The following is a 12,129-nucleotide window of genomic DNA, read 5'->3' on the forward strand; positions in this document are numbered from 1 at the left end:
CTGTTAGCCCAGGTCTTGGTCTGATCGAGGAGCTCAGCTTAGGGCCTTGACGCTCTCCCCGCAGGACCCAGCTTTAAATGGATGCTTTTTCTTTGAAGAGGAGTGGGTCAAAGACATTTCTCAGAGGCCTCTGCACAGATGCTGTTAGAGGGGTGCATGCCTGTTGGGAGGGGAAAAAAGACAAGGCCCAGGCCTTGCCCTAGAGCAGTTGGCTGGCCAGGTGAGAATGTCAGACTCAGGCTGATGGAAAAAAGACCTCGGGAGTGGGTGGATTGTAATGGTGATGCAAAAAAAAAAAGAAGAAAATGAAGAAAAGAGCCACATGGAAACAGGAAAGGAAGTCCAGAAGGGGAAAGCTACCAGCATTGAGGTGATTTTAATACTACCACAAACAATTCAGGATACACTTTGGAAGAAACAAAAACGGGTCACCAAAGGTCCTGGCTTCCTGTACAATCCTTGCTTCTTTTCTTCTTTGTGTGGTGAAATGTTTACGTAGAAGATCATGATTTTTAAAAAGAACCTCTTTCAAAATCCTCCAAAAACTCCAAGAACAGCCCCAGATATTCAGCCAGTGGATATCGGTACAGGGCATTGCCCGGTCAGAAAGGATAAAGGGGAAGGAGGCGTGAGTCGGGGAAGCGTCTGCTTATCAGTCAGGCCTATTTTTATTACGAGAATCAATGAGGGAGAAAACTGACTCTGGCTATTTTAGCGGCGTCCCCAGAAAGGTCAGCATTGTATTGTGGGATCAGAGGTCTGAGAGCAGAAGCATCTTCAGCTCCATTCGCCCCAGCCCCCTCACTTTATATATAAGGAAACCAAGGCGCAGAGAGGTCCTAGGACCTGAGATTTCTAGAAAGGAATTCACATTTCCTTTCATCTAGCTCAGCCTTCCCATTTTATAGATGAGAAAACGGAGATCCAAGCAGGAGAAATAATTTGCCCAAAGTCGTATACACAGGCAGAACCAGGTTTCAAACCCATCTGCTCTGACACCAAGGCCCAAACCCTTTTCTGTTGAGCCCCTTTCTATAGATAAAAGTCAGCTCTGAATCTCCATGTGTCCAGCATGTAGTGATGGGAATGCCAAGGCACCATCTTCCCTTTTTTTTTTTTTTTTGCTTTTTTTGGAGGGGAGAAGGCAGGGCAATTGGGGTTAAGTGACTTGCCCAAGATCACGTGGATAGTAAGTATTAAGTGTCTGAGGCTGGATTTGAACTCGGGTCCTCCTGACTCCAGGACCGGTGCCCTACTCACTGTGCCACCTACCATTTTGCCCCTTAATGCCATCCTGGACAGCCTAGGTGCTCATCTTGGTAGCATTTAGCTGTATCCTGGTGGCTGGTAATCACTTGGGTTATTTGAGATGTCTTTTCATCTTCTCATCTTCTCCTTCATGGACTCACCCATGTTGTCCCTCGTCTTTCATGCCAACATCATTCCTCCTAGTCCCTAAGGGCTGCCAGGCTTGTCCACCATGCTTCATGACCTACTTCTGCTTGGGCATGTCCCCCATAATCTCAATGACATGCAATGGGAATGGCCACCGTGCAAGAGCGGTTGAAGAGACATGATTTGGGGCTGGGAATTCTTTTCCTGCAGTGTTTTAGAGGGGACATCTCCCTTGGGTTCCCCATTGTGTGTGGCTGGCTAGGTGGACCAGTGCATCAGATCTCGCCTCAGACACCCACTAGCTGTAGGACCCGGAGTAAGTCACTTAACCTCAGTTTCTTCAGTTGTAAAGTAAGGATGATGATGCCTCCAAGAGTGATTGTCAGGATCAAATTATTCAGCATGTAAAGGACTTTATAAACATCAAAATGCTGTATTTTTAATAAGATTATCATCATTATAGCAATGGTTAGTAAACTTTTTTTTCTTAGTCTGTGAACTGTTTCAGAAGGAAGGCTAGCTTCTTAACTTGTGTCATGCCCAGGTTTCCACTTTAATATAATGAATGAGGGCATTGAAATTAATCTGACACAAGAAATGAGGGAAGTTTGAGACGGCGTGAGCCAGGCCTTAAAGTAGTGCCAGGAAATCCAAACACTAAATGCCATTGTCTCATGGGTGTAGGACAAGACCGGTTCATTGCAAGATTTTCATTTGTGTTTGGGCTCATGCCAAAGCCTCCACAACCTTCAGGAGCCCTCACAGGTGTTTTCGGTCATGGGACAGGGGTCGGACCTCAGCTTTCCACAGAACCTCCCTTTATCTGCCTTTGATGGGAGTGCAGAAGCTGGGCCTGGCTAAGATTCTCCCCAGACTTCTTTTATGTGGTCACAAAGATAGGGTTTTGCTTGCCCCTGAAAACAGCCACTCAGACATTCCCCCAGAGAGAGGTCCCGACCACATTCATGCTTCATAAGAACGTGTCTCAACTTCGTTTTTGCTGTACACACACCAGCAGGGCCTGGGTAAGGGGCTGGGTCCCCTGGTCGAGCTTTGCTCTTTCCCCAGAGCTTTGCTGGTCTCAGGGATGTCCATGGGTGTGTGCTCTGTGTGTGTGTTGGGGGGGGGGGGGGCACATATACATAATTATTTCCATCACCAGCTTTGAGGCCTTTGCATTTCTAACTTAGGCTTTGCCTCATTCTGATGTATTCAGTATTAAAATATGAATGAATGAAAAAGCACTTAGCATGTGCTAATCAGTGACTAGCAGTACAAGTGCAAAAACCTAGTCAGTCCTTTTTCTCCAGGAGCTCGTGCTCTAATTGAGGGAAACACTGCGTATGTAAGAGGTGTGGATGTGGACAGGTAGGCCCAGCATCCAGAGGGCTCTGAGGCAAGGTCCAGGGGCCTTTACAGGTTGTGAATAGGCGGGTATTGTCACTAAAAGGTTTCCCTGCAAAGCCACTTCAACTTTTCTCATATAAATTAAGCATTCCTTGAAGGAATTAGGCGTACTTAACCTGGAGAAAGTTTGAGGTTTGGGCGAGGCCAGCAGGGCCTGAGAGCTGTCTTACTAAAGAGGGATTAACTTGTTCCTCTAGCCCAAAGTGATAGGTGGAATCTGTCAAGAGATGCCTTTAGGCTTGATAGGAGGGAAAACACCCTCCTAATAAATAGAGCTGGTCAGAAAGTGAAGGGGTCTGGCCTAGGAGGTGTGGAAGCTTCCTCTCACTCGGAGACCATGGTGACCAGGGTATGAGGGTGGTATGTAGATTCATGTGAAGGCCCTGATTGGCCCAGGTGGCCACTGAGGTCCCCTCTTCCATGGGGATTCAGGGATTCTGGCAGACACAGAACGCTTAAGCATCCTTAACTTTGAGTCTACATGGAAGGGCAGGCTGGTGCCCCATTCTAGGGGCTTCATGCTGCAACTCTTAAAACTGCAAATTGTAAACTCACTTTTATTACCAGGTAGAGCTCACACTTGTGAGCCCAATCCTACGAATATTAATCATAACAGCTAGCATTTATATAGCCTGTAAGGTTTTCAAAACAGCACATAGGTTATCTCACCTGATGCTAGGTAGAAGCTGTTGTGATTCCCATTTTACCAAAGAGGAAACTGAGGCAGACAGGTTCAGTGCCTTGTCCAAGGTCACAGAAGAAATCCAGTCGCTGACATTTACAGTGTTTCATCATTTCCCCCCAGATAAACATCATTCAGGGCATCGTTGCCGAGATCAACACCAAGACTGGAGAGTCGGAATGTCGCTATTATAAGGAGCGGCTCATCTATCTGGAGGAGGGCCAGAAGGACTCCCTGATCGACAGCTCCAGGGCGCTGTGTTGCCATGGCGACCTGAAGAACAACCGGGGTGTGGTGAGTAGCTGAACCCTCTGCTGGTTCCCACCTTCCCATCCCCTGTGTGCTCTTTGGTCCCTGGACCCACAATGCTCCCTTCCTTTTTCCCCCACCTCAGTCAACAAGCATTTTCTAAAAACTGATTTTAGTGCACATTTCCCAGTTGCATGTCAGAAACTTTAACATTCATTTTTTTAAATTTCAAGTTCCAAATTCTCTCCCTCCTGCCCCTCCCCTCACCTTTGAGAAGGCGAGGAAAAAGTTGTTGATTATATGTGTGAAGTCATGCAAAGCATGTTTCCATATTAGCCATTCAGTGAGCATTTATTAAATACTTACTGTGTGCCAGACCACTGGGGATACAACCACAAAAGCAAAGATGCTCCCTGTGCCTGCCGTGTGACCCTGGGTGAGCCCTCAGTTTCCTGATCGGTAAAATGGGGATATTAATGGCCTCAGGCCATTGTGAGAATCCAAAGAGATCATCTATTTGCAAAGCAGACTTCGCCATATCAATGCTGACTGTTCCCTGAGCCCTTATCTCTCCTTGGGAAGATGGTGGTGGCCAGGGAGCGGTGCTTGGGGCCTGGAAGTTACAGAGAGGGCCCTGAAGTCCTGCCGGAGCAGATGAACCGGCCCTTCCAGGCCCCTGCGGCCCATGATCTTATCTGTCTGGCATTTTCTGCATCGATAACAGTGTTTCCAGGTTGCAGAGCACCTGTCTCAGGACCACCCTGACAGGTCGGTCAGGAATGGTCGTCTCGTCTTGCCCCATCTTTTGGAGGAGATAACTGTGGCTCTGGCAGATTTTGAGTGACTTGGCCATGGTCACCGAGGGGGTCAGTGTCTGAAGCCGTATCCAGAATTCAGGCCCGGGCCTCCAGGCTCCCAGGACAGCTCTCAGCTGCTCACAGAGGAAGCTTTTGGCTATAGATATGGCACTGAGCCAGTCCTTACAGGCGGGTGGCCCTCGTGGCTGCTCCTGGAACAGGTCTGACCAGCCCCAGGACTAACTGTTTGCTTGCCCTTGTCTGCTCTGTGGAAGAAGAAATGAGGTTAAATGTTGGAGGCCCCTAAGGAATTAAAGAGCCTAGCATTTTACTTAATGCTGTTTTTATTAAAAAGCAAGATGATTAAAAATCATTTTACACTGCAAGGAAATAGATTTCTGAGAACAAAGGGGTTGGGGGCGAGGGAGCTGGCTGGTTGGTTTGTTTTTCATATCCCCCCAGCCATCCCTGTCAACAAAGGGGGGAGAAGAGTGAAGTGGGATTGTACCTCAGGCCCAAGCAGGCTGACTCCTAACATGGGTCATTCCTTAGGGCCTTGGAGGCTGCCCCAGGAGGGGACCTTCTGAGTTCAGCCCATCTCTCCAAGCCCCCACCAAATCCTGATTGAAGGATACAGCACAGAGGCGAGGGTCGTTTTCAGTCATTGGTCCTACTGTGTGTTCCATTAATGTTTTATAAGATAATGAAAGAGTACACAGGCGGATTTGAGTGGAGTCTCAGGGAAAAGTTGTTTTTTGGTTTTTGTTTTGTTTTTTTGTCAACTTAAAAATAATGACCTGGGGCAACTAGGTGGCACAGTGAATAGAGCACTGGCCCTGGAGTCAGGAGGACCTGAGTTCCAATCCGGCCTCAGACACTTAAAACACACACACACACACACACACACACACACACACACACACACACACACACAAACTAGCCATGTGACCTTGGGCAAGTCACTTAACCCCAACTGCCCTCCAAAAAAAAATAAAAGCTAGACTAAGGATAATAATTGAGATGTCATGTTAACCTAAAATCAGTACCCTGAGAAAGGATCCACAGACTTCCCCACACTGCCAGAGAGGGTCTCTAGTTTAGAAGGAGGGCCTGAGATGGCGTTACCTAGTGTAGATGCTGAAATGAAAGCATCAGTGGCTGCCAAGCTTAGAGGGAGCATTGTTCCTTCTGAGAGAATGTTTGACTCTTTTTTATTTTAATTCATGGGGTGAGTGAGAGTTTCTGTTCTGTTTCTGCTCTTCAGAAGCTACACGTCTTCCTGTTTCAAGAAGTGCTTGTCATCACTCGGCCTGTTACCCACAATGAACAGCTGTGTTACCAACTGTACCGACAGCCAATCCCGGTGAAGGACCTTCTGCTGGATGACCTCCAGGACGGAGAGGTGCGGCTGGGTGGCTCCATCCGGGGCGCCTTCACCAACAACGAGAGAAGTACGGAGACCTGAGCTGGGGGTTGGGGATCCTTTGTGATGGCCCTAATAGTAACCAGCATTGCTGCAGTGTTTTATGGTTCAGGCAGTAAAGTGTGTAGAGAAGGCATTGAACTCAGCTGTTCCTGACTCCAGGTCCAGCGTTCTATGAACTGAGCTGCTCCCAGCCCCTAGATTCTGTCACATTAATTCTGGCTTGCTTTAGGAAGAGGTGTGACCGACCATTTCCTGTCATTGACTGTATTAATGACACAGAAATAGATCATTTCCCACAACTTCCTTTCAAATCCCCTCAAAATCATAGAATTTGAGACCTTTAGACTCCCAGTTAGACTCTGCTCTCCTTGAGGGCAGGGCCTGGTTTTTTGGCTTTGCTTTGTAATTTAGGTACTTAATAAATGTTTATTGGTGGATTAATCCAATCCCTCCTAAAAGAAATCCCCTGTGTAACATGCTCCCCTGACAGATTATTATCCAGCTCTCTGTGAAGACCCCCAAGGATGAGGAGACCCACCGCTTCTTGAGGTCACTCACTTTACTTAGGGACAGCTCTCATCTTTAGGAAGTTTTTCTGACATTAAGTCTAAATTCACTTTACAGTTTTTGCCTCTGGCTCCCCTGGGGCTTAGCAGAATAAGTCCAACCCTTCTTCCATTGGATTGGTCTTCAGATACTTGAAAGGCAGCTATGGTGACTCCCCTCCATGTTAGACATTCCCAGGTGCCTCAAACACTCCAGGCCCTCCATTCACCATCTTAGTTTTCCGAACACTGTCCAGTTTATCAGTGCCCTCCTTAAACTGTGGCACCCAGAATGGAGCCCAGCATTCTAGCTGTGGTCTGGCTAGGGCAGAATACAGAGGGACTCTCAACTCCTTATTCCCAAGAGTTGTCCCTCTCTTAACATAGCCCAAGACAGTCTTGGCTTTTATTGACTATCTCCTCACCCTGTGGACATATCCTGAGCTTGCATCCCTAGCAAGCCCCAGCTAATTTTCAGAAAGATTGTTGTTTAACCATACCTCCTTTTAGTCTGTATTTGTGAAATTGATTTTTTGAGCCCAAAGGGAACACTTTATCCATACTGAATTTCCTCTTCTTCGATTCAGTCCAATGCCTTAGTCCGTCAAGATCTTTTGGGATCCCGATTCTTCTATCCAGGGTGTTTGTTCCCTATTCCTCCCAACTTAGTTCTTCCTGCAGATCTGATGAGCCCTCACCACCCCTGTGCTAGGTGACTCTGTTTCTCCCTGCCACTTTGTATGAAGACCTTGCTCTCAACAATAGTCATTAATCAGACGGAAGAGGCACATGGAGGGTGTGAGCAGACTCCAGCATATAATCACGGAGGAATTCTAGAGAATCCCAGGAGTAAAAGACTAAGAAAGAACATGGACTTATCAGGTAGCAAGGGTAGGAGATGATAGGTGGACAGTCCTTGTGAAGTTAACATTGATGGAGGGACTTTCCTCACCAGGAGCTCCCAGTGCCAACAAAAGGTCCACAAAGCGTGTTAATGAGACCACTTTGAGCTCCCGCTATGGCATGCTCGTATAGAGCAGATCGACATCTGCATGTGAGACGAGATCAGGAATTAAAGGAAGTGTTCATGGATGACAGTTTGCATTTCCCACCCCAATTTCAATCCGTAGGAAGTATTGTTCATTAGAAGTATCCTTTTCCTTCAAGGGTTCAGCCATTGGTGTTTCTTCTTCGTTACCTTGTGAGAGAGAGAGAGAGGCATCATGGCAGCATGGGGTAGTGTGGAGGACCATTGGAGTCCTGAGTTCTAGTCCCAGGCCTTTCACTGTCCATGAGCTTTGGCAAATCACCCCACTTCCCCTGCAAAGTGAGAGGGGCCGACCAGCTGACAGGGCCTTCTAGCTCCCTCATTCCGTGGTTCAAGGTCAAAATGAAAATCTGACGTGGCTCCATTTTGCAGATGGGTGAAGTCATAGGACTTGCTGAGGTTAATAGAGAAAAACCCAAGCTTTACTTTTCCCCTTCCTTCTGCCTCTGAGCTAGTGTTTGACCTTAGAAACGGGGATTTGCTTTTTTTGCCCCTGACCGCAGAAGCATCTGGATGCTGACACGTCTTGTGTTTCCCTTTCAGTTAAAAACTTCTTCCGAGTGAGCTTCAGGAGCGGCTCCCAAAGCCAGTCTCACTCCCTGCAGGCCAGCGACTCCTTCAACAAGCAGCAGTGGCTCAACTGCATCCGCCAAGCCAAAGAGAGTGTGTGTGCCGAGGGCCAACCTGGGACACCGGGCCCCCGGCAGCCCTCTGCGCTGCCCACCTCCCTCAGCGGAGAGACCAGGCTGGAGCAAATGGAGCAGTCGGGCAGCGAGTCAGACTGCAGCATGGACACGAGCGAGGCCGGCCCGGACTGCGAGCGCATGGAACAGACAGACTCTTGTGGTGGCAACAGCAAACGGATAGAGAGCAGCGTTTGACAGGAGCCTCTCGTCCTTCCCGGCTCTGCTTACCTGTACAGTATTTGCATTCCACAGATGGATGGGTTTTGGAGAAGCACTTTGGAAGGCCTTCCTGAGAGTGTCCAAGGCCCCCGTCTTTGTCCTTTTGCCAGGCTGGCTGTAGCTGCCAGCCTGCAGGCTGGACCCCGGCGGTGTGACATCATTCCCACTCATTTTCCAGGGGTATCTGCAGCAAAGAGTTACTTTCATTTGTCCTACTGGGACAGAAGGAATGTCAGAACTCCTGATGTTTCTTGAGAGCTCTTCTAGATGCCTGATGCAGAAGGGGGAAGGGAGGCAAAGGGCTTCCCAGGTGTCTCAGATAGTCCCCTTGTGGAAGGTCATGATAAAATCTGACAAAGTCAGGACCAGGAAGAGTCAATGACTTGGATTAACCTCAGGTCAATACCAGGGTCTTGGCCATAGAAATGACCAGACCTTGTCACTGGGAATCCCGAGCAATGAATTTTCCAATAAGTGAATGTAGTGAGCATCGAGTAGGCCTTGTCCTTGGGATGGACACACCAAGACATGGGAATGAAAAGCTGATTTAAAAAGAAAAAAACCCATCAGGATGGTGGTGATGGCTCTGTTTACAAGTACAAGACAGGGAAGGAAGGCTTGGGAAGCGAATTACTCTTCCTCGACCTTTAGGGTTTGAGTTGGGAATGTTGGAATTGAAATCATGAATTAATTTTCCATCTGGGAAACCACCCTTCCCCCATCCTTCATCTCTGCCTCAGGGCTCGCTCTGTTGTGGCCTCTGGCCCTGTGCTGTGACCAGAATCGTCTTTGTGTTTCCCAGATCCTGATTCAGTTAATTCTAGAGCAAATTCAAATCAGGTCCCTCACACCTACGGCCCACTAACCCATGGAGGGCCAAAGACACTCGGCCATTGTCATCATCACAATCGTCATTGATTGGCAGGGCAGGGGGTGATGTGAGCTTTAAGTAAGTATGCTAAATACACTGAAATTCTCCCTTAGAGTGTAAATATTAAGGCTGAACTGTGCAAAACTATACCCACACCAGCACTAGTAGAAATAATGCTAAGTTATTGCCAAAAATGGGTGGTTGTTTTCTGTTTGTTTTTTTATCTTATGTGTCTTACAAGTTTACAAAAAAGAAAGGGGACAAATACAACGTGTCAATTTACCTTGTACATATGTCATGTGCATTAAAGGAATTTGTGTGACCAGATAATCAATATAAAAAAAACCCAAGGTATAAGTACATTGTTGTTTTAAAAAGAAACAAACTATTGTGCTCAATTTTTCCCTGTAAAACCTATTTCTGTATTTATAGATTTTAAACAAGGTGGATTTTTTTTCTATCACAAGTTTATTTAAAAGTGGTCGGTTTCTCGAGGGAAGCAGTCAGTGTGTTGAGTAACAGCCTGCCACTCGTGAGAGAAGGCAAGAGGAAAGATACTGTTTGAAGAGCAAGAAAGGAAAGCTCCTTGGAGACCACAGGCCGAGGCTGCCCAGTGTTGGGAAAAGAGGCGGCTCCAGGTTGGCCCGTGGAAAGAAAGGCATTGAAGGCTCCGATGAAGAAGAATGTCATTGGCTTGTTTTGGTGTAATGGCCTTAAATTTTTCTGGAAGCATTTCAAATAAATTACATTAAATGGTCTTGTGGCTTTTTCATGAGGTTTTCTTGTTTACTCCAAGGGTACCAACCAGAGGGGCTGGGGCAGGGTTGGGAAAGCCACTTGTAGGGGATTCTGTGCTTGACTGCTGGAATTCTAGCTGTCATACTGCGGATGCTTGGCCCTGTGACTTGGGCCTCAGTGTCTCAAATCACTCCAGACAGTTCTCTGGGGAGCAGAGTAGAGCAGAGGGAGCTGGTATCAACCCGGAATTGAGTGAGGGAATTTCCTCACCAGGGAGGGCCTTTCACAGGTGAAAACAAAGCTCTGGGCTCAAAAGTTATTCCATATCAATAACCCCAGTGAGGATCAATTCGGTGACTTACAAGGATCCTTGGGAAGTTTTATTCTGAAATTCTTGGTCCACTAAAATCATTACATGTTTGTCAAATCAGTTTTTGACAAAATACACGCTAAGATGTCAAAGGAATTATTCTGTTATCTGAGGAAAGTGTGATATGGCAGTAAGCACAAACTCTCTTGGGGCAGAAGCCTTGGGTTCAAATCCCATCTCCGATGCTTACTACCTGTGTGATCTTGGGAAAATCACTTAACATACCTGGGCCTCATTTTCCTGATTGTAATAGCATTTATAGAGTGCCAGGCCTGGAGTCAGGAAGACTCTTGTCCCTGACTTCAAATCTAGCCTCAGACATTAGCTGTGTGGTCCTGGGCAAGTCACTTAACCCTGTTTGTCTCCGTTTCTTCATCTGTAAAATGAGTTGAAGAAAAGGAAATGGCAAAGCACTCTATTATCTCTGCCAAGAATACCCCAAATGGGGTCATGGAGATCTGGCCAAGACTGAAAACAACTGAACAACATCCACAAAGCTGCTTCCAAGCATCTCATTTAATCCTCGCAACCGCCCCAGAAGGTAGGTGCTCTTCTAAACCCTGTTTTACCGTAGCTGCAGGAGGTGGTTAAGGGACTTGCCCAGGATCACCCAGCTAAGAAGTCTGAAGCTGGATTAGAACTCGGGTCTTCCTGACTCCAGGCTCAACAAAGCTCTCTCCATGGGACCACCCAGCTGCCTCTACAATAAGAGAATTGGACTAGTGGGCCTCTGAGGCCCCTTCCCATTTTATTCCCATGATCCTCTGTGTGAAATGTGCTGCCCTCCTCCAAGGATCTTGACCTTTTAAGGAAGACGGATGGTCAGTGAAGCAAGGGTTGCTTTCAAATTCTCTGATGGGGTTGTCCCTGTGCTTACGGCATTTTGATGAAAAACACGGTCTGTCTTTGCTTTTCTTTGATTTGGAATGGATTGCCTTCCTGCCTTGGGAGGGCGGGTGCGGAGACAGATTTGTGCTGGGGCCATCCTCCTGGCCCTCTGGCTGAGAAGGAGCACCTAGAGGGAGGAGAGGTCACCTGGGAAGGGCCACGAAGCTAAAAAGAGATCCAAAGTTTCCCGTATAAAGTGGTTATTAGTAATATTTACATCCCTTGCAAAACAACTAAATGCTCCGTTTCATGGGGTGGGGGGCCCCCACAAGTATTGTCAATATCATACAACTGCCCAGAGTGATGGGTCTGGAGTCAGGAAGACTTGAGTTCAAATCTTGCCTCAATCAACTTACACTAGATATGTGACCCTGGGCAAGTCACTTAACATCTTGTTTGCTTCAGTTTCCTCATACATAAAATGGGGACAGCACCTATTTCTTGACGTGTGGTTATGAGCATCAAATGAGATAACATGTGAAATGCTTTGTAAGCTGTTTGCGTTGCTGTTACTATGTACAATGTTCTGATTCTGCTCACTTCACTCGGCATCAGTTCATGTGAGTTTTCCAGGTTTTCCTGAAATCTGCCTGCTCATCATTTCTTCTAGCACAATAATATTCCATTACATTCATATGCCACAACTTGTTCAGTCATTCTACAATCGATGGGCATCCCCTTCATTTCCAATTCTTTGCTACCACAAAAAAAAAAAAACCTGCTATAAATATTTTTGTATATGTGAACGCCCAACTCTCCTAACAGATTATGGTTTTGTTCAATATTCTAAATGTTACCTCAGACATGT

General features: G+C 47.0%; 1 protein-coding gene across 2 annotated transcripts in view; it reads left to right on the forward strand.

The window, feature by feature from the left end:
* The window catches only part of ARHGEF3 (Rho guanine nucleotide exchange factor 3), a 287,829-nt gene extending 277,747 nt beyond the window's left edge, over positions 1–10,082 (forward strand). For both annotated transcript variants that reach the window (XM_069084344.1, XM_069084346.1), the window contains 3 exons: positions 3,608–3,778; positions 5,795–5,981; positions 8,093–10,082. In XM_069084344.1, the coding sequence (XP_068940445.1) occupies positions 3,608–3,778; positions 5,795–5,981; positions 8,093–8,430 (696 nt within the window). In that variant the 3' untranslated portion in view covers positions 8,431–10,082. The remainder of the gene's footprint in view (positions 1–3,607; positions 3,779–5,794; positions 5,982–8,092) is intronic.
* Positions 10,083–12,129: the final 2,047 nt, after the last annotated feature.

Source organism: Petaurus breviceps, unplaced genomic scaffold, assembly GCF_028583685.1.
Source record: "Petaurus breviceps papuanus isolate PSGF00001 unplaced genomic scaffold, PetGlider_PUasm1.0 174, whole genome shotgun sequence".
NCBI classification, from domain to species: Eukaryota; Metazoa; Chordata; class Mammalia; order Diprotodontia; family Petauridae; genus Petaurus; species Petaurus breviceps.